The 23200-nt window shown below is 41.3% G+C and overlaps 1 protein-coding gene across 9 annotated transcripts in view; it reads right to left on the reverse strand.

Annotated features, from left to right (window-relative positions):
• The window catches only part of Robo1 (roundabout guidance receptor 1), a 1017834-nt gene that overhangs the window by 44503 nt on the left and 950131 nt on the right, over nt 1-23200 (reverse strand). For 7 of the 9 annotated variants that reach the window (XM_041678490.1, XM_041678491.1, XM_041678497.1 and 4 more), the window contains 7 exons: nt 17839-17960; nt 16865-17096; nt 15848-15969; nt 13216-13387; nt 7291-7488; nt 3830-3856; nt 2393-2435 (listed from right to left, as the gene is read on the reverse strand). In XM_041678490.1, coding sequence (XP_041534424.1) covers nt 2393-2435; nt 3830-3856; nt 7291-7488; nt 13216-13387; nt 15848-15969; nt 16865-17096; nt 17839-17960 — 916 coding nt within the window. The remainder of the gene's footprint in view (nt 1-2392; nt 2436-3829; nt 3857-7290; nt 7489-13215; nt 13388-15847; nt 15970-16864; nt 17097-17838; nt 17961-23200) is intronic. The other 2 variants (XM_041678498.1, XM_041678496.1) reach the window with 1 other exon arrangement.

Raw genomic sequence — 23200 nt, forward strand, 5'->3', positions numbered from 1 at the left:
GTCAAATGCCCTCCCCCACACAGGAGGAAAAACCAGCCGGCTAAGAGACTTTGGCTTAGGTGTCATTGACCTAATGATGTTCCAGGTCCACTGAGGATCAAGAATCTCAGATATATGAAGAAAACCAGGGCTGAATATGGACAAAGAGAACTCAGCAGAGAAGATGGACATAGTACACGTTCTCTCCTCCACCCATTAAAAAAAATAAAACTCGCACATGCATGGGTGCATTCACCAGCACAGACAAACACACACGGCACGGCCATCCCATGGCTAGAAATGACGCCTTTTCCCAATAAACTATTTTTCTTTTTTCTTTTTTTCTTTTTTTTTTGGTTTTTCGAGACAGGGTTTCTCTGTAGCTTTGGAGCCTGTCCTGAAACTAGCTCTGTAGACCAGGCTGGTCTCGAACTCACATAGATCCGCCTGCCTCTGCCTCCCAAGTGCTGGGATTAAAGGCGTGCGCCACCACCGCCTGGCTATTTTTCTTAACCTATTTTATTTCCCCCCAAACGATTAGTAACTGGCACTACAAAAGAGCAGAGTTTGAAAGGCGCCAATCTCTTTAATATCCATCTTGTCTTTCTCATTGTATTATAAGATCAAGGGTGGGGATTTTCACCCATGGTGACTGCTACATAGGAAGGGTTTATTCTATGAAGTGAATGAACCATCCATCATGTTTACAATTGTGTACAAACAAAACAACAACAATAAAAAAGAGTCATTCTGAGCTATAACTCTGAAACCCTCACTTAACCATCGCCTCGCCAACATTCCTGCCCCTTTCATCATTCCCCTGGGGACAACGATGATTTCTACGGAGGGTTGGAAATAAATCCCCTTCATTGCTAGGCATCTGCTTTTAGATGTAAACAGCTATACCTTCATTGCTAGCAAATTTCAAAATAGAGAATTGAAGAACTTTACAATTCCGCATTCACAACAGAAGAACCACTTAATGCTTCTTATGCACCCCTGCAATTGTTTACCCATAATTTTGTTTCCCAAGGTTGTAAACGTTTTATCAAAGGAATGAGGTTTATATTTTATTTCTATGCATGTGTGTGTGTGAGAGCATGTGCATACGTGTCCACGCACAGAGCCCACTGCCAAGAAAACCAAAGTCTGCAGTCTTAAGTATATACACAAAAGGTGGGGGCTAAATAACCAGGCATTCCAGATCTACCTAAGAGGAAATGTTCCCATGCCAGAGGCTCATTCATGAACGCCCGGGCTATGCCTCACATGGAATTCCCCAGGATGCAAAAACACGCTGTGGTTGAATTCTTGAATCTAGTAGATTTATTCTTTTTATGCAAACTTCCTAGCTTTGAGAGTGTTTTGGAGGCTGGCTTTGTTTCACAGGTATGAAAACAAGAAGTTAATGGTATCCAGGAATGAAGAGATTAGTACCCATTGCCACATTTGCAAAGCCTTGGCTAGAAGCAGGCAACCTTTTCTTTCAAATCACTCTTTGTTATAGAGCAAGTTCAGCAATGTTCCTGTCAGACACTCCTTAGATGTAGGAATAACACTGTATTCATTTTTCACTGTCCGGTAGCTAACCAGGTTATTCAACTACACACAAAGGTACTTAGTAAGTTAAACAAATTTGAATTTTAAAGGAGTTTTTGTTGAAAGGGTATCTAATTTTCCTTTTCTCCCCCCCCCATCATCTTAATGTTACTGAATTTTAGGGGATGAAAAAAAAATCACCTTATTGTGGAAAATACTTAAGCCTGTCACCTGTGATTTATACCATATCAAGCCCCTTTAAGCTTTCTGCCGCTCCAATTTGTGATTTCTCTGTGAATATATTACAATTCACTGAATAATAATCATCAAAAAATAACATAAATGTGGAATAGAGGTTCATTTTAGTTAGAGGTGAAAAATCTCTTTGTTATCAAGCTATCTAGATTTCGGCCTTTAAACATATTTCCCCCCAAACACAGACGGGAATTCTGCTAAATTCCTCCGGAAGAACAGACAGCAGCCACAACTTCCCAGCCGCTGCTGCGTTCAGCAGGTTTTCAAGGGAACGCCTTTCTCTGATGGTGTCTGTTAACTAGCTATATTTCTTCATCTTCGGCGGGCCACAGTTTAATCACGTTAACTCCTTATAATCATCTGCTACTTCGGCAAGTCTGTTTTCCTTGGGTCAAGTGCTCCCTCTCGTGGTCAACGACTAAAACTGCAAGCATTCACAGACATCCCTGTAAACCCCTTGGTTTAAAGAGTGCCGCCAAGGGGAGAGATCTCTTCGAAGTATTTGAACAAATTTCAAAGGGAGGTTTTGTCTTTTAAAAAAGGAAGCAATGACACTGAGAAGACAGGAAAGAGTTGGAATACCCCTTCGGATTTAAAAGAAAACAAGGAAGATACTTACCTCCCTCCACTGCTGACGGCTTCGCCTCCTCTTTGATAAGTTACTAGAATATTACAAGAAAGAGAGAGAGAGAGAACAATTAATAGACATGTTTATATAGCAGGAGCCATCATATTCATGAACATCTTCCTAAAATATCAGTCTGTTTCCCTTCCTGCCCAGAAACTCTATAAAACCATTGCCAGATGTAGCAGACTTTTGTTCCATATAGGAATTATTTAGAAGATTGTTTTTAGATTAACTATACATCATTCTTAATTTCTCAGATTACAAAAAATAAAATTAAAAATTCAGTACGCTATTATTAAGTACAGCTTATTCATATGTGCACAATAGTATCTCTATAGATTTCTTTAGAATTTCTTACCAGACAACATAATTCTATGATTTCTGTATGGATAATCTTAAATTCAGAGTGGAAGAAAACTTGCTAGATTGTCTTCCCAGAAGAAGGCACAGAAATAAAGAGAAGATACATGATCACATAAACCCTCCTCCACACACAAAGACGTATGCCAAGGTGGGACGATTGATGTGACCTATTTTATATTTGACTTGTGAAAACCCTGTCGTACTATATTTCTATCAGACATTATATTTCTATCAGATAGGGTGAAAAAATATTTTAATGCAGTTTAAGGATTAATCCACTTTATTTTGGCCAGAACAAACACAGACTTATAAATAGTTAGGCATGGAGTTAAGAAGATTAGCTTTCCTGTAAATACAGACACATTTTCTAAGAAGAAATGTGTTTTTAAAAGCTGCCAAGTTTCCGCTACTTAGAAAAACTCCAAACTGGAAGTCTGCTAGGGAGAGATAACTGTGCCCAGTGATCCCAATAACTGGATTAAAACTGAGGACACAGAACTACGGGGACATCTTTGACTGGAGCTGACGTGAGAGAAGGATCTGTTCTGAAAGAAGCTGAAGGGGACCAAGACGAGGACTCTGACTTGTCAGAAATGAAGTTTATCATTCATGTGGGCAGAGATTTGGGGTGCTTCTGAGAACAGTAATTCTATGGACAGAAAACTACAAAGGAGAGAAATCTGTCTGTTGTTGGAAAACTTCAAAGTTGAAGTCGAGGGGAGAAAGATGCACAGCCTCGTGTGAACTAACCAGTAAGATGATTAGTGTGTTAAATCATGCCGAGGGTAGAAAAGTGTGCTGGTTTAACGGAGATACATGCACAGAGGCTAAGATGCAATGTGGCATGCAGGATATGTAACTGCACTGAGTAGATGAAAAGCAACGCCCACCATTTCTACTTCAGACACATGCCTGGCATGAGTAAATGCAACATTGTGGTCTATGCAACATTGTGGTCTATGCAAGTCCTTTCCCCAAGTTACCGTTTAAGATGAACTGAAACATAACAGCACGACACACGCCAAACTAACACACGGAAGGAAGAGGGTAAGTGCAAATAGATACCTGTTGGTGTGAAGGTAAAAGACGGGACTGAAAAATCAAAACAAAATATAAACTAGTTATTAAGCTGGAGAGAGAAGGGGAACATATCACATTAGTATAAATCAAGCAGACAGCTGAACATAACACAAATGTAAATAACCAAGCCAGTGGGTTTGACACTCTGATATATGAGTAACACCACATCTGAAGTCTGAAAAAGAAGCAGCCTGTCTCTACAGGTACCTTTCTGAAGTGGCTGACATTCTAACACTCTCAGGAGGGGAATTGTCTGGGTTAGCCTGCGGATGACCTTGCATTTAGAAACACAGAGTCTGCCCACTGCTTTAGTACAAACAGGAATCCTGCACTATTAATCATTCCCAAACACTGGATGATGGATTCTTAAACAAGTATTATCAGGGCTGTGTTGGATCCTTATCTGGACATCTGAAAGTAAATGCTTGGTAAGTGGAATAGTAGGTGCAGTGGCTCATTACTGGAATGGGGGGAGAGGGAGAGATGAGAAAGAGAGAGAGAGAGAGAGAGAGAGAGAGAATATCAAACAAATTATACAGCTTTACTGGGGAGAAATGCCTGGCAGAACAGAAACAGAGTAACATGGTATTCTTTTGTTTTTGCTTTTTTTTAATGATCATGAAAACTTGTGGATGGATAGTAAGAGATGCAGGGATGTGGAGCTACACCTCCAATTTATTTGTCATCCTTTACACTGAGAAGCTTTCGAGGGACAGACAGAACATTTTTTAATGCCACCCTAGAAGCGGAACAAAAGAACAATAACACCCCCCGGAGAACCTCCACTCTTTCTGTAGTTATAAATCTTAATCTAATCAATAATGCCTGAAATTGAACTGCAGACCTCAAAAGTGGCAGTCTGCCCCCCCCCCCCCCATTTCCCCATCTTCTCCCTTTGCTGGGGGCAGGCAAGCACCACTGCAATTTCCATGCTATTTCATAGAGGGAGGAGACGAAATGATTTTCCAATCTCTCCCCTTCAATTTAAAGGAAATGCAGCCCTAATAGGGAAAGCAGGAAAATGCCTTCCTTTCAAATTAAAGATTGCTCGCAACAATTCTTTAGGGCAAATAAGCTGCAATATTGATTAATTTTCATGTATCAAAAATACCAAAGTTTATTTCCCATTTATATATCAATAGGAAATTGATGATAGGGTCTGAACTTGGATTGGGAACATGCTGGAAGGGTGTACCATGTCCACTTTTTTGCAAGCTACGTAATATTAGCATACAAGAAAGAACAATCACAAAACCCTCAATGCATCCTCAACTTATACAGTGGCCTTCGTGTGTGGCACGGCAGGACCATCTTAAGAATTTCGTTGTGACTTTTTTCACTCAGATCTTTTCAAAGTCAATATAATTTAGCTATATTAAAAAAAACAATAGTAACAAGTCCTGATAAAATATAAAGAACAGGTGCGTTTGAAACTAAAGCTGTTCAAGCAAGAATGGAGTCCCTGAACATTAATCTGCGATGACAAGGACACAGGGGACCAGAAAGGCCATTCTAGGTGCTTTCGCTAACCCATTTGTGAAGAGGAAAAACAAATCAGGACAGGCGAGCACCAAGTGGGATTTTTACCCACCCAAACCCAACTGAATTCCCAAGTCTTCCAAGGCCACAGCTAACACCTTGTGTGCTCACTAATGTTGGGGATCTGTGTGAATGAACACAGGCAGGTATGCAGGACTGCTGCACATCATACACAGCAAAATGTGGCGAGGCCACCCCCAAAATCCCCACAGTGTGAAAAAGTCACACTCCGGCTTGATCTTGTGCAGGCAAATGGGCATTCTGCACTGATTCTGTTAAAATATGCCATATCTCTTTTCGCTTAGACCACTGGCATTATTTTTTTAGCATAAGAAATTTCAGATGACACAATGTGCTTTAAAAATTGCATAGGAAAAGAATTACAAAAAAATGTTAAGGTGAGGAAAAGAGAGTCAGGGGCTCAGGAAGTCCCATTCAGAATTATGTTTTATGATTTCTGTTCAGCGGGGGCTAACTGAAAAGGCAACGGGATTAGTTGGGGAATGCACAGAGGTGTTTACTGGCATGCGCAAAGGACATTAGTAAAGGCAAGGAAGGCTTTGGAGAGCAAGGAGGGGTCTGTGCCACATCCTTAGAGCAAGACAGTAGAGAGCATTAACCTGCTACAGGAAACCCTGGAACCCAAGGACTGGATGCTTACACAACCAAGCTCTTGATGGAGGTCCTTCCACCAGAAAGTGCAGGGGACTCTACATTTCAATATTACTTAGCCCTGCTTCCTAACTCAAGTCAGATTTCAAAAACAGCCTCCAAGGGTATCCTCCTCCCTCCCCAAGCCACCTCCCACAAAGCTCTTCTCTCCATTGATCCGAGTCAGAGGATCATCTGGCCAGCACGTGTCTGTCATTGTTCGTCTTTGTATGCATAATGAGCCGCACTGTCTTTGCACTGGCCCCAAGCCCTCCAAGGCTTTTTTTGCTATTTCCCACTGACAGAACTCGTGTCTTGTGTGTGTGTGTGTGTGTCGGGGGTGGGGGGTGGGGGGTGGGGACAGATGACAATGCCTGGGAAGGTTTACATACGGAAGGGGGCTGCAGGGCCAGGGCTGGTCAGGGCTTCATTTCCACAGGACTGGTGACAGTCTCGCTCATTCTTTTGTTAAGATCTCTTGTAAGCAAGAGCACAGAAATCTGAGAATGCACAGCTAGGATTCTGTCTAAAGGTACAGGGGTGTTTGAGTTCCACCTAGCACTGACAATACTGACTTAGCCGCACAATTAGTCAGAGGCAGTACTTTGCCAGGGCATGTCTAAAGTGTTTGCTTAGGAAACATGGGCACAGTTAGCATAGAAAGGAGGTCATGGTTGGGCTAGGGGGAGCCTTATAAGCAATCGTTACAACGTCTGCTCTGCAGCAATGTAAAGGTCTTCTATCAGGTTAACATATGGGGTCTATATCTAGGGTGAATCACACTGTTTCCATCCAACCCCTGAGAACTTTGAGAACAAAAGGGAGCACTATAAACAAACACAGGTAAGGGGTCCGTGACTTAGAGCTGCCCTGGTGTAAACCTGAGTTATCAAAGACGAGAATGAAGAGGATGGCTATCTACCAGGGAGTCTTAAGAACTGACTCAGCTAGTAAAAAATAAACAAGGGCAGCGCTGAGATCTGAGGGTGTGTTGCAAAGGCATGCGAGTCTCTAGGCATGTGCGGCCCCGCCTCGCCTCATCGCAAGCAAAGAGTGCTTTCTTTAGAAAAAGGTGGGCCCAGAGAGGCTGGAAGAGTCTATTCCTGGCTTGCCACATGAGCAAGTTCCTATATGGACAATGTGGAGAAATAACAGCACTATTGAGAACCTTCCCATAATAAAGCCATTTAATGAAGGCTGTGTGCCATGAATAACACACTATCAGTTTAAGATAAAAGGTTTTATAGCTACCACACCTTTCCTGATGCCCGCATACGTGCTGGTGAGACCGTTTCTCTTCTTGCGGTGCCTGTACAGCCAGATGCTAAAGACCATGAGGATGATCCAGCAGGCTGCCCCAATGCCAGCAATGAAAGCTGGCTGCTTCACCACGTCTGAGATCTGCTGAGCGAGGCTCACTTGGTCCTCGGGAGACACGGGGTTTCCATGAGAATCTGAAAGGCCACCTCTTGGTTAATAAGGGTCAAAATCTCAACGTGACAGTACAGTACAGTATACATGGCTCTTGTTTCATCTTGTTAGCATCTGCACAATGATTTTTTTTTTCCATTTTGCCTCAGCCACCACTGGGAAGTGCAAGAGGTTTTAGGGGAAAGAATTTATTTATTCCATTTACTTTAATTCAAAACAAGTATGTCATACTTTTATGAGGCTACCGTTAAAGACAAATGCCCTCTGTCTTTTTATTTCAGAATACTGTGTGGGTGTTTAGTGTAGGTTTCATATGAGAAAACTAACCAAATATACCAAAGTACCTCTAAACTATGGAATAACTTAATGCATTCTGGGAAATAAAGGGTACTGAATTTGTAAATATAGAAAAAACTTTTTCACACTTCTGTAGGAACCCTCAAATATTTGCTTCAAAAATGATAGAAATAAGTTAGGTGCAGTGGCCCACAGCTTTAGTCCCAGCACCAAGGAGACAGAGGCAGTTGTATCTCTATGTGATTTGAAACCAGCCAGTCTATACAGAGAATCCCAGGCCAGCTGGGGTTACATAGGGAAACTCTTAAAAATGGGCGGTGGGAGGCAGGTGGGAAACTAGAATTGAAATTTTACCTCTTCTTTAAGTAGATCTTAAAAAAAAAATGTGTTTGTTCCCTCCCCAAAACTATTTTTCATAGTCTTCAACTGTCTTAATTGCACATTATTTGAACTTATATTCAGAAAGAATTATAAAATCAAAGACCGCTAAAACACTATAAAAATTAGCTTTGGCAGAACTACAGATAATCTTTCTTTTAGAATAATAATGATGATCCACATTAGAAATAAGAAAAGAACATTAAATATGTAAAAGAATCATCAAGTGTTACGAATAGCCAAAAGGACTCATATTTTGTGCTAGACATTTTGATTCAAAATTAAAAATTGATAGAATATATGGGTAATAAAATTTACTCGTTTTCCATTTGTCTTAGGCCTGTAGAGAGGTTGCTGAGGCCTGCAGTTCTTAGTTAAGCCCCCCCCCCCCCCCCCCGAGCTGCCCGCGAACTCTAGGAAATCAAGGCTGTTGCTCCACCAGCAAGGCAACCTGTTTTGTTGACCCTTAGTGGTGGCCAACTTAAGGCTGCACAGTGTGCAGTGTCCCCAGTGCTGGAAGTCCTTTTAATATCTTTCTACACTCTATCTGGGGGAAAAAAGAGGTGCTTGCCCATTTTATTCTTCCTATCATTGAGTCATCTGACATAAACTACTACATAATGTCCTGCATTCTTATAGCTTCATGTTGATTTGGATCTATTTTCCCTGTTCACTGTAAGTTTGCTATTCGATACACACAGTGTATTCTTCTGCTCCCCTCATCATCTCCTTCCCATTCCTAGCAGCCCGCTCATTGCTGGCACTCCCCTTCTCAGATCCATGCCCTATGGTTATGCGCTGTGACCCGTTTACCTTAACCAGGGCCCTCTGTATGACCAGTGAATTGAAGCACAGCCATGAGTGGGCACACAGTAAAGGAAATGGTTCCCTCTGGTCCTAAACCCCTTAGCAGCTGGGGGATAGAGTTGGTTTAGTCCTTTTTTTTTTTTTCTCCTGTTGTGAGAAACTCAGGCCCATCTCCTAAGAATATGTTGGAGCTCTGAGAAAAATGTATGTGTGTATGTGTGCATACATTTTGTGTGCCAATGGCTGTGCATATGGGTGTGGGTGTGTATGTGTTATGAATATGCCTGTGGATGCCAAAATTCAGCACCCAATGTCTTCCTCAATCGCTTCCCACCTATGTCTTGGAGACAGATTTTCACTGAATGCACAGTTCAGTATTTCAGCTGGTCTGGCTGCCAGCGAGCTACAGGCATCTGTTTCGCTCTGCCTCCCTACTGCTGGGATTCTGTAAGTATTCTGTCATGCCCAGATTTTACAGAGGTCCTAGGGACTCCGACTTAGATTCTCACACTTGCTCGGCAAGCACAGAACCATCTCTGCAGCTCTCTCTTCCTGTTTTCTCCCAGGTCTTAGCATGCTCAAGCCAGATACTCTAGCCTCCGTATGACCGACTGTGTCTGGGACGTAGCAGTTCAACCTCCTTCACGATCCCACTCGTTCGCTATGGATTGTGCACATGTCCAGTGGTGACAGCCTCTTAGTGATGGCGGCGCACTCTGGAATCCACCACCGTTTCCTCCTGGAACAACCAAACCCTTGAAATTTACAGGGGTTTTGTTCTGAGGAAACTTTTGAGCACCAATAAAGACACCATGATTCCACAGGCCCTTCCTCTGGATTCACACGGCGGGGTAGTGAGTGGCTCCTGTGGCCTCCTCCCTTTCAGATCTGTCTGTAGTAAATTGCTTCTGTCACGAATTTGGTCCCATTGCCTCCCCCATGTCTCCTTGGAGACACAGATATCTGTCGCTCACTCTTCCTGGTCAAAGGTATCCTAGAGAGCGGTCATGCAGGCAGGTTACATAAAAATTTCAGGGCACCTGCCAGTCACCGTTCCCTGGGACAGGGAAGCCATAGCAAGGTAAACACCAGCGACCAGATCATCTGAGCCCTGTCAAGGGAGGACCGATTCACAGCCTCTCTGCAGAAAGAGAACTCCAAGCCTGATCAAAGAGACATCAGCAATTCTGCTTTAAAACTGGAGCATGTTCTGGTCCCCCGGTAGAGTTTCATTTCGAGAACAATAATCGACACAACTAATTCTTCATGAACAACATTTCTGAACTTGAACATGGCTTTTTCCTTATTAAATGATACTGCCTTTTGACAAGATAACTGGCAATAAAAATAAATAGCTTTTAGTGTGTGCTGAGACTGCTTTAGGAATACAGCGCTCCTCTCCATATGGAAGGTCTAAATTCCTCGTCATGCTGTGTGTGTGTGTGTGTGTGTGTGTGTGTGTGTGTGTGTGTGCACGCACGCGCTTGCCCGTGTGGGTACTACATGTACCTTTTCCTTGAACGCAACTGCCAGTTTCACTCTACAGAGGGTCAAGGCTGAGAAACTATTTTTGCCAGCAGTCACCTGCTTTCAACTGTTTGTTGATGGAAAGTTTTATTTCATGTCCCAGACCCTTTAATCTCTGGTTGGCCTAAGAGCATTTCCACCTCTTAGTGCTCACTAAGCAGGCCCATCCTTTTCACTCTTAATTCATCCTTTGTATCTACCAGGTTTACAGATCGCATGGTTGTTTGTGCAAGGTTAAATCTGGTAGCTTCAGATTTTATAGAAAGGGCCATGGGAGGTTCCACTGCTAGCGACCAGATGGGCTGAACGGAATAAAGTGTTGGTGTGACTAATGAATTCAAATGGCCACTCAATATATCAGGTTTGGTCTCACTGCAGCTGAGGCTATATTAAAATATTTGAGTCTGAAATTTCTTGATATAAATCTTAATAAAATAACCCACAGTCCCCCCATACAACCCATCTTCCGAAATAATAGGACGAAAAGGCAGTGCTCTATAAAAGCAAACATTGTCAACAGGATCACAGCAATGTAACTTGCAATGTTAAAAAATAGATATTGACATTACAGCAAAGTGGATAAATGTGTATGTGTCAACTTATATTTATTCCTGCATGCATGTTAAAACATTCTAACAGATACATTAAGCATTTTTTCCATTTCCTGTATTGCTTGAAACAAGTTGTGAAGCTATTTCTGTCGAAAAGAGATGCATGTAATAATTACATTCAAAGCTGGTAAGTGGAAATGGTGAGTTAAAAATTATGAAATTCTAGCCCAGAGTTGCAGCTGAGTGAGCAAGCTTTAAATGGGAATCTCACAATTAGCATTTAAATCTCCACTTGGTGGAAGGTGGTTCCCTACCCAGCGACCTCATTCTGTGGGGGCCCCAAATACCTTACATGCAATCAGAATGGGTAAGAGCAAGATGCCCCCCTCTTAGCCTGAAGCATTTAAGTTCTGCCATAAAATGTGTGTCCTTTCTCCTCTTCAGCTGGCCTGGGGACAGCCCCTGAAACCTCATCTTAAAGCCTCGATTTCATTGACCTGTGGTCCACAATGCTTGGCACTCAGAACTTACATGGAACTGAGTCCTAAACAATAACCAGTGTTCGGGAAACTTTACTGTGTTACATTGCAAAGATTTTCTGTCTATCCTAGAGCCACTGGCTTTGTCTTAACAGTGAAATAAGTACAATATTCCAGGATGGATATTTCGTAATTTTATCTTGACATAATTCTAAGGTGACAGTATTATTAGTGCCTTAAGAAGGTATGTGCTTGGGAAGCATGCAGACTGTGTCACCCGATCCTTTGGCCACAATTTCACATATGACATAAAATATTTCAAAGTTTCATTTCTGATTGTTAATATATAAAGTTGACTCTGCACTTCTTGTTACCTTTAATAATATAAATATCACTACTTAAAAATCAAACTATTTTTATCTTGTCTTTTTAAGAACAATAGTATTTGTTTTTTATATTTGACTTTTAGCCACCTGTTAATTTGTATAATCTGTATGTAATATATTTCTGTAGTGAATGTTAATTTGTATATTCTGCATATAATATATTTTCTGTATTGAATCATAGTCATGTGGGCTTCTGTGACACATTTTCTTTTTCATTAATCTAATATTTTTAAAGCAGAAATTGTATTTAGCCTTTTAAGTAATTAGTATATAAATATTTAAACATTAATATCTTAATTTACCTTTTGTAATAAAAACCAATTACAATTTTAAATAGACATTAAATGTAAATATAAATTTCCCAAACCTGGCTTAAGTATTTCAAGGAAGGATTTTATTTCCTGTGCTGGCTAGTCTTATGGCAACCTGCCACATTAACTAGAGTTATGTGAAAGGAGGAAACTTTAATCGAGAAAATGCCCCCAGTTATTGGTGAGGGACAGCCCAACCCACTGTGGGTGGTGCAGTCCCTGGACTGGTGGTCCTGGGTTCCATGAGAAAGCAGACAGAAGAAGGCATGGGAAGCAAGCCAGTTAGTGCACCAGTCCATGACTTCTGCATCAGCTCCTGTGTCCAGGCTCCTTCCCTTCGGGAGTCACGGTCCTGACTACTTCGAATGATGCACAGTGCTTTGGAAGAGTAATCCAAATAAACCCTCCCCTCCACAACTTGCATTTTGCTCATGGTATTTTGTCAGAGTAATAGAAACCCCAATGAAGACGTTTCTCTTACAGAACAGTTGTAAAAGCCACAGGAGGAAAGACTGAGTCTTTCTTTTTATTTGAGGCTTCCTTGATGGTCGATTAACAGCATTTGTTAATTAGATAAAAATTCCATAAGACAGAGTAAGAATGACAGTAAATATTGGCATCTCTGTATTTGAAAGAGTGATATTACACTTTGATATTTTAGTTGCAAGTCATCTACAGTCATTAACCATATATAACATCTTGGAATGATGAACCATATGCAGAGTCACGGTCCCAAAAGATTGCGTTGCCTAGTGATGTCACCGATGTCTTAGTTTACATCACTGTACTCTGTGATGCCCACACAATGACACAATCACCTACCGATGAATTTCTCAGACTGTTTTGCCCTTGGTAAGTGATGCATGGCTATGTATCCATAGCTGTCTGTGTTTTAAACAAAGATAGCCCTGCGGCAGCTAGAAACCTTGGTTTGCAACAATGGCTGGTCTGTAAGCAAAATAAGAACAGCCAAGCGGAGCTAAGTGGGAGAATGACAGATCATGTGACTCTTACCTAACTGGATGAACTGAGGCTCACTCTTCACCCCAGGACCTGCTCCAGTGCTTGCTGCAACCTCCACACTGTATCGGATCCCAGGAACCAGAGAGGGGATGACCACTGAGAAGGTAGACCCATCAACTGTCTTGTTTATGTGATACCTAGTTTCGTTACCTAGACACCAAACCTGGAAGAAGTAAATAATGAGAGATAAATTACCCAAGTTAACGCAAAGTTCAGCACACACCACATATAAGTTTCAGACCTGTGCAAAGTGCAGATCTATAAAGAATCCAATGATCCAGTAAATGAAACTTTAGAAATCATTTTTGGCCTTGAACTAATTCTGAGATTATTCTCATCAAATTCCATATTAACAGTAGCTTTAAGATTCCTACATGTTTTCATAGGTACTTTTGTTAGCTATAATCATTTAAGAATCCATCATATAGGGGAGCTGTGCTCAACCTTCTTATCGCTGTGACCCTTTAATACAGTTCCTTCTGTTGTGGTGACCCCAACCATAAAATTGTTTTCGCTGCTACTTTATAATGATAATTTTACTACTATAATGAATCATAATATCTGTGATTTTTGTCAGTCTTAGGTGACCCCTGTGAAAGAGCTATTGACATGACCCATAGGTTGGGAAGGACTGATATAGGAGCTGGAGATATGTCTTGACAGTTAAGACGGTTTGCTACATAGTCATAGGGATCATGAGGACCGGAGTTTACATTCCAACACCCACGTAATTTAGTCTATCAACATCTGTAACTCCATTTCTGAGGGATCTGATATCCTTTTCTGGCCTCAATGTGCACCCGCACACACATGAATAAATACATAAAACAAATAAATTATGAAAAAAATCTTATCATATAAAGTGGTCAGCTTGCTACACTTTGGTTATTTCTCTCACACGGCTCTCATCAGCCCACTTCATTAGGTTTTTGTTATTTTTTATCATCAAGAAATTTTCATGAAGAAATAAAAATTACTCTGCGGAAGGCTGTGAATATTCACATAAAGAACAATAATGTACTTGCCATCATTTATAATTTGTATTATAATCACAATTATACACAAGAGTAACTCTATATGACCAGCTACCACAAAACAAAGCTGCACAGGAAGCATTGAGCCTGACACTTCAGGATAGAATTAACCAGAACGAACACATCACATGACCATCAAACCCAAGATACAGTTTTCTGGGAAGGCAGAAGAACTCCGGAATAATCTAAGATATTTCATATAAATATGGTTTGTATTGGAAATAAAAAACTAACAATGTGTAAGGGTAACCCTAGGATTTATCTTGAGCATGGTAGGCTGAGCTATGATCAATAGACAATATTAACCATTAGAGCTGCCATATAAATTGAAATAATTTCTGTTTCATAACACATTGGGAATACAAAGGAATAACTATACACACCTGATGCAAGGACATTCTTGTAATAGAAAGGTAACTGTGCAATCATGAACTTTGATACTGACATGCAGTAACAAACCATCAACTTAGGAGATTGAAAGTCTGACTACACTCAAAGCCTGCCTTTAGGTGTCATTAAAAGATTAATCATTGAATGATACTCTTGAATAAATGGATATAGGAGATGATGATATTTTTACTGTATCCACAAGGAAATGATATCTAGAATAGTTCGCAATACTCTGGCTTCTCTGAAGCATCCTCCAGTAGTAGGAAGGCCTAGCTAGGATGGGCTATTATTTATCTACACTGTACTAGGAAAACAGACCTCACGGCAATCAAAACACCAATGTTCTCTAGCACTTGGTCAATCACCTTTAACTTTTTCTCTAAAAGTTTTAATTACTGCAGTTCAGTTTCGATACTTAATGCCCACAAATGGTGAGACATTTTATCTCAAACCTGGCCATTGGAAAGAAACTCCTTTGTGAGTTTTTTTTTTCCCAACAATTACATTACAGAGCTGAACCGAAGCCACAAACTGATTTTGTGCCAGTCAATCAGGTTCTGAAAGGCATTTTATTATTTTAAATTGACCATGAAGCTAAGTGAAATTCACCCTTGCACATTTCTTGAGGAGATAAATGAGTTCTGACTCTTAGGGGAAAATGTCTACGTTACACAATTTTGCTTGGGAGCCAAGACATCATCAAATTTTAGGCTCTTTTACAAATGCTTCTACAACAGCCTGTTGCCCTGGGCCGAAACATTGTGTGCTGTTATACCCTAACACTGGAACAACCTTAGACCTTATGAGGAAGTATTTAAGATGATGGCCATATTGATCTTCTAATGAACCAGTTACGAGTAAAATTTTTACTTGAAATGCTTTTGAAACATCTACGGTGTCTTTAAAAATATGTTGTGTCTTCAATCATTGAAAAAAATGTCATGAGCATTTAAAATTTTTATGAGATTATATAAACAAATATTAGTTGGCCACTTACAACTTTTATTTTAATCTTTACTTTTTTATTTTCCAAATAGCTTTTCTAGTACGGACAATTACTGTGTATAGAATTTAAGAAATAATTTTACATGTTTGGCCTTTGGGCCAGCAGATGGCGACAAAGGACAGTAGACAATTTACACAGGTTACTTTGCTCTGTGAGCTGTGAGGGCTGCCAGTGAATTTACTAAGTCCTTTACCTTGTACTCTTGAACCATTCCATTTTGAGTATCTTCAGGAGGTGGTTGCCAAGTGACAAGAATTGCAGTCCCATTTCCATCGTTCTTTGACACAGTTACACTTCGGGGAGGGGCACTAGGTGCTATTAATTGCAATAAAAACAGTAGGTTTTAAGAGTGTAGCATAGAACACCAAAACATACAAATTTCAAAAGCACACAGTAAACATACTGATGTTGCATGTTTTAAACATGGGTATCACCCAACACCAAAAGGCCCCAAACTACAAGTTTTCTCTGAGTTATATTAAGTCATTGACATGGCGATATTTTTTTTAATAGCCAAATACAATTACAGGCACAAAACAACTCTGGACAGGGCAGTGAGGTTGATCAGCAAACAAATGTATGGCTGGGCAAGCTTGTCCACCTTAGTTATCTCCCTGAGTGCCAAGGTGGAAGGAGAAAAAAAAAATACTCCATGTCTTCACAGCAATGTCATATACCTACACACATGCACACATATGCCGACTAGTAATTAGAGAAAATTCGCTCTCCCCTTTTTTTAAAGTATACAGTGACATGAAAGCCTTTATATTTCTGTTGATAGTCTTTTCGGTTTTCAGTTCTAGAGTGGAAATACTGGTTTGCCAGGAACCAAGGGGTTTCCAAGCATGAGGCATCAGGAGAAAATGTGGACTCTGGAAAGTCCGGGCAAACCCAGATATTACTCAGCTTACATACACCCCACTAACGTAAGCGTCCATGAATAAAAAGCGTGCAAATCACGGGCAAGTCTGTCTTCGAATGTGAATTTTAGTGATAGTGCTAACGTTTGCACACATTTTGTGCAGGTGGCCACTGAAGCAAGTCACTTACAGTTTCTTACACTTGTTAGTGAACAAATTTCCACAGCAAAAATATTTTAATCTGTGTAGATTCATGATAAATGCCATTACTAACTTTTAAAAAAGTTCTATTAACTCAAAAGCACAGGAGACATCTCGCACACCAAGGACGTCCACTCCATCATACTCACCTTCTTCTAAGGTTTTGGCGAATTTGACTTCACTGTCGGCTCCTTGAAACTCATTAAAAAACGGGCGAGCCTTAATCTCATAGTTGACGCCTTTTCTGAGATCAGGGATCACCACACTGTTTTTGGTTGGGGTCCTAACTTCAAAGACCAACCACTCGGATTCACCATGGCTGGATCCAGATGGCCGGTAGAGAATTTTATATCCTTGAATATATTGAGACTGTTGATCCACCTATCACAATGATGAATAAAACTGGAGTTAGTATCACCATTTTCTTGTTTTGCAGCAAACTAGTAATAAAAATTCACAAGAATAAAAAAAAACCCAATGGGAGCACACAGTGTGGATTTCTAGCGCACAGTGGTGAGGAAGCACCAGCATCTGCAATAATATTCTAATCTGCTTCAGCAGAAGCATGAACCTTCACTGTGAGTGTCCCGTTCTGGAAGAGACATGTGGGCACCTTAGAGATGGCGTTCTGGTTTTGAAAACTACTACCATGAAGCTGGAAGTGGATGGGAGGGTGGGAGTGGATAGGAAAAACATGAGGGGACGGGGTAGGGGGTGAATATGACCAAAATATATTGCATATATATAGATATGTATGCATAAAATGCTCAAAGAATTAATAAAAATATATTTTCAAAATCTGCTCAATACAACTTGGAAGTATTCCTAAATGAAAAAAAAATTTGGCAATGTGCATATCACATGTCATGTGCTCAAATACTTTGTGATTCTATCTCTCGACACTGGCAGGATTATTTTAGCATACATATATATATATATAATTTTAGTGTGTATATATAGGTATATATTAAAGTCAGATCATAGCCCCTGGGATAAATAATGTTTGCATAATAAAATTAACATTAGTGTGGAAGTGAAAAGCAGTGGTGTAAATCCCCTATTATAAGAATCTCACAGAAATCACCTGATTATTAAAAACCATACAAGTATTACAAGAACTCACTGTCCAGTGCACTTCCACCGAAGAGGAAGAAAGGATGGTAGGGTTGTGGAGGTGCAGGACTACATTCCCCAGCTCTCTCTGGACCTGCTTGTGGTCCACGCCTTGACTAGTTGGTGGGACATCTGTAAGGATTCAAGAACATGGTCAAGCCCTCTGCAAGGTTACTGCGCCGACAGTACCTTTCGGAAAAGGAGAATCAGCGGAACTGTGGAGTCAGTCTGAATATAGAGAAAAACAAGCACAACTTACCTTTGCGTGTGTATACGTTCCTGTGTATGTGTGTGTGTTCATGTGCATGTATGTGTGTTCGTGTGTGTGTGTGTGCGCGCGCACAGATGCATGCATCTGTAGGGCCAAAGAAGAACAACAGGTGTTCTGCTTTATCACTCTGTCTTGCTGCCTTGAGACAGGATCTCTCAATGAGCCTGGAACTAGGCTGACAGGCAGTGAACCCACGAATATTATTCATGCCTCTGCCCCTTCCCCATGGCACTAGGGATATAGTATGATGTATGTGCTCACATAGGGTTTTTTATATGAATACAGGGATTCAAAGATAGGTCCTTACACATTCAGAGCAAGGCCTCTTAGCTACTGAGTCCTCTCTCCACCAATAATTACAGCTTAACCTTTTTATAAGGACCAGGAGAAGATAAACAAAGAAGGGAGGGGGTTTGTGTCAGAACAAGCAGACAACCTGTGCAAGCCAAAAAGGGGCAGGAGGCAAGGGTAAGAGTGGCAAACAGTAATTTCTAAGAGCGCCTCCTACCATGTAATGATCATTTTTCTGCTGAGCCTGAGAGCGGTGGTGCAATTCTCTCTGAGTGTGATACACACCCCTGCAATGATCCTAACTAGACAAGAAAGAAAAGCACGAGGAGCTGCAGCAGAGAGTACGAGGAGGAAAAGCTCGCAAATGCGGTGAGGGGAAATTGAGTGCAGAAACCAGGTGAAGAGCACAGCTCCGAGGAGGAACCTGGGCATTTTCTCCACTCAGGTAGGTGACAAGAGAATGGCTACACAGGAAGGGACACAGATGCTCTAGTTAAGGTCATATCAAACAAATCTGATTAGATCTGTGAGATAAGAGCCTTTACCATCATTTAGTTGACACTGATTTCGTTTACTATATTACATGGAGGATGTAATAATTCCTTTTCAATCTCGTGAATACTAAAATATTCAAGGGAAGACCAGGGACGCAGTAAGAACCAACAGCCACTGGTGTCCTTTATGCTCTACTATTTTGGGGGACATAGAATTATTTTGCTAAATTTGCTATACTCTATACTCAAACACTGTTAATGAGGCTTTCTAAATTTCAGATGTTTTTCTTTGTTTCAAGTAGTAGAAGGAACGCAGCATAAAGAATAACAACAAAGAAGATTTTGGGGGGACTACAGAACTATTTATAGACTATGGTATTGTGATACATACATTTCGATGTGTGACCAACCTACACAAAACAAAACTGAAAGTTTTAGTTTGGCAAATGATTAAATATTCCCTGTCACAGGATAAGAAGCAAAACCATGAATATTTAAATGAGATTTGTGACTCTGACAGAGGTCAGAGTACCAAGATGAACAGTGAGATGACAGGTCACCCACTATTAAACATCTGTGCCATCTGGCTGATTTAAAGCCCTATCTAAAAACTACGCATAGAAATAAAGAAAATGCCTGAGCACGGTGACAAACACCTTTAATCCCAGCACTTGAAAGGCAGAGGCAGGTGGATCCCTGTGAGTTTGAGGTTAGTCTGGTCTATGCAATTAGTTCAGAACAGCCAAAGCTACATAGTGAGACCCTGTCTTGGAAAAAAAATCCAAATATATACAAGTAAATAAACAATCAAAATGATAAACACACTAAGATAATTTTCTTTCTGGGAAAGTGTTACTCTATGTAACAACCCTGACTGTCCTAGTAATCATTTAGTAGACCAGGCTGACCTCGAACTCACAGAGATCCACCTGCCTCTGCCTCCCCAGTGCTGGGATTAAAGGCGTGCGCCACCATCACTTGAAAACATTAGGATAATTCTTGGCCCTACACTTCTCACATTTCCTGTCCTGTTGTCCACTGCTGACCTACGGCATGCTGAGAATCACAGTCTGGAGAGAAAACATTTTGCAGTTACTTAGCCATTTCAGGCACATTGTGCTTTCTCTCTGCTCCCCCTTGCTGCTCTGGCTTTAGCTACCAACTCCAAGGAAAAAAGTTAGCAGGTGAAACATAAATAAAATAAAAACAAAACTTGTATTTGGTTGAGCACCTTCTTCTGGGCAACAAAAACTCATGTGACTTTGGGAAGATACTTGTTTTTCATCACCCCAATCCAGGGCTTTAGAGTAGGAAAGAGTACTGTACCACTGAGACCCAGCCATAGCTGCAAGGGACATTACTTAACCTCAGTTCCTTATATTCCACATAATGCTAAACAACACACACTGCTTCTTATGAGGATTGGTGAAAGAAAGGCATGAAAGGGATTGCATGGTTGGGCAGAGGTTGGACCCATCTTAAAGGACCCAGAGTAACCTAACTCGGACACATCATTATGCCTTCAGTTTAGAATCAGTTACCTCATATAAAAGCTCTCATTCTCAAAGAATCTTTGGCATTTCAGCAAAGATGACTAAATACAAAAATAACCATTTTTCAAAAAGTTAGTGTGGTGGTTTGAAGAAGAATGGCGCCCACAGGCTCATGTGTTTGAATGCTTAGTCACCAGGGAATAGAACTGTTTGGGAAGGATTAGGAGGTGCAGCCTGATGGGAGAGGTGTGGCCTTGCTGGAGGAGGTGTGTCTTGGGGCGGGTTGGTGGGCTTTGAGGTTACAAAAGCCCATGCTTTTTGAAAGATCAGGCCCAATGTCTCTCACTTTTCTGGCTGTGGATGAGGACATAAAGTTCTCAGCCACTGCCCCAATGCTTTCTATCATGATGATAATTGATGGACTAACCCTTTAAAACTGTAAGCAAGCCCCCAGCTACTTCTCTCTTTTATAAGAGTCACCTTGGCTCTGGTGCCTCTTCCCAGCAATGGAAGGGACACTAAAACAGTCAGTACCATGATTTGCTCCCCAATCCCTTCATTTCTTTCATTTAAAACAACCCTGTCGATACCTTCAGGAACATGATGGGATTGTCCTACCAAGTGTTATCATTTTGTAATAGTGATTTATATTTTTGTTAGAGAACATTAGATATCAGAAAGAAAATAGGAAAGTGACATCTAATGATATATTTTTGAGAAGTTGTAAATCGGTTCCCCAAGTGCATAAAATTGTAAGTGCTCTTTGTCAGCATTCAGAGATACACTTAGAATAAACATTAGATATTGCCCTATCTAATGCCAAGTCCAGTATTATAAACCCCTACACAATTATTGAGGGAGGATTGTCCAGGGAGCACTCACTGTGCATAATAAGTAGTACGTTCCTGTTGAAAAATTTGTGTATGTGTGTGGGGGGTGTGCACATGCAGCTATGGGTATGTGTTTGTGTGTGGGGTGTGCACATGCAGCTATGGGTATGTGCTTGTGTGTAGGTGTGCATGCGTAGCTAGGGGTTGATGTGGGAGTGATTTCTTATTAATAAAGAAACTGCCTAGACCCATTTGATAGGCCAACCCTTAGGTAGGCGGAGTAAACAGAACGAAATGCTGGGAGAAAGAAGCTGAGTCAGGGAGTCGCCATGGTTCTCCCACTCCAGACAGACGCAGGTTAAGATCATTCCTGGTAAGCCAGCTCGTGGGCTACACAGATTAATAGAAATGGGTTAGATCAATATGTAAAAGCTAGCCAATAAGAAACTGAAACTAATGGGTCAGGCAGTGTTTAAAAGAATACAGTTTCCGTGTAATTATTTCGGGTAAAGCTAGCTGGGTGGCGGGACACAGCCCGCCGCTCCGTATTTCAACAAGGGGTATGTGTGTGTAGAAGTGCACATGCAGCTATGGGTATGTGTGTGTAGGTGTGCACATGCAGCTATGGGTATGTGCTTGTGTGTAGGTGTGCACAAGCAGCTATGGGTATGTGTGTGTAGGTGTGCACATGCAGCTATGGGTATGTGTGTGTAGGTGTGCACATGCAGCTATGGGTATGTGTGTGTAGGTGTGCACATGCAGCTATGGGTATGTGGTTGTGTGTAGGTGTGCACATGCAGCTATGGGTATGTGTGTGTAGGTGTGCACATGCAGCTATGGGTATGTGTGTGTAGGTGTGCACATGCAGCTATGGATATGTGTGTGTAGGTGTGCACATGCAGCTATGGGTATGTGTGTGTAGGTGTGCACATGCAGCTATGGGTATGTGCTTGTGTGTAGGTGCGCACATGCAGGTATGGGTATGTGCTTGTGTGTAGGTGTGCACAAGCAGCTATGGGTATGTGTTTGTGTGTAGGTGTGCACATGCAGCTATGGGTATGTGTGTGTAGGTGTGCACATGCAGCTATGGGTATGTGTGTGTAGGTGTGCACATGCAGGTATGGGTATATGCTTGTGTGTAGGTGTGCACATGCAGCTATGGGTATGTGTGTGTAGGTGTGCACATGCAGGTATGGGTATATGCTTGTGTGTAGGTGTGCACATGCAGCTATGGGTATGTGCTTGTGTGTAGGTGCGCACATGCAGGTATGGGTGCGCATTTGTGTGAGGGTACACTGCATACATGTGAGGAGGAAGGGAGTGAACCTCACATGCTGGTTCTCAAGTACCATACACTTTATTTTTTGAGTCAGCATCTCTCCCTGGCACCTGGGGCTCACCAATTTGGCTACGCTGAGAAACAGTATAAGCTTCAAGGGTCTGCTTGTCTTCCTCCTCAGTGCGGGTATTTCATGCATACCATGTCTGACATGTCTTCACATGGATGCCAAGGGCTGAACTCAGGTAGGTCCCAGAGCTTGAACAGCACATTTGCTATTGATCTTCCTTCCTAGTTCCATAACTGGGTATTTTCTGATGAATCCTATATGCATACTGTAGAATATGCATATGAATATTCTACATATGAATTCATTTTCATTACAAGTTAATGCTCAAGAATTGCTCAAGGTTAGGGCCTATGTTGTCAGAATAGTACCGCAAGTGGCATTATATCCCAACAAAACCCACGCAACCCCTATCTGTCACCCACACAGCAAATATTCCTTGTAGGATCAATCTTTGCCAGGTTCATTCCCAAACCATTATCCTGAGGTAGGCTTTACTATGTCTCCAAAGCAGGCCACGACCTAAACACTAAAATGTGACTTGGTAGCTCCTCCCAATCGGTCCTTTTCTGTCTGGAGGGAGGGAAAACATGCCTTCTACATAATAAGTCATCTACAATGATAAGCGAGGGATCTCATACTCTTCA

This window comes from Microtus oregoni, unplaced genomic scaffold, assembly GCF_018167655.1.
Source record: "Microtus oregoni isolate MIOR12 unplaced genomic scaffold, Mior012 000030F_ref0000283, whole genome shotgun sequence".
Taxonomy (NCBI): Eukaryota; Metazoa; Chordata; class Mammalia; order Rodentia; family Cricetidae; genus Microtus; species Microtus oregoni.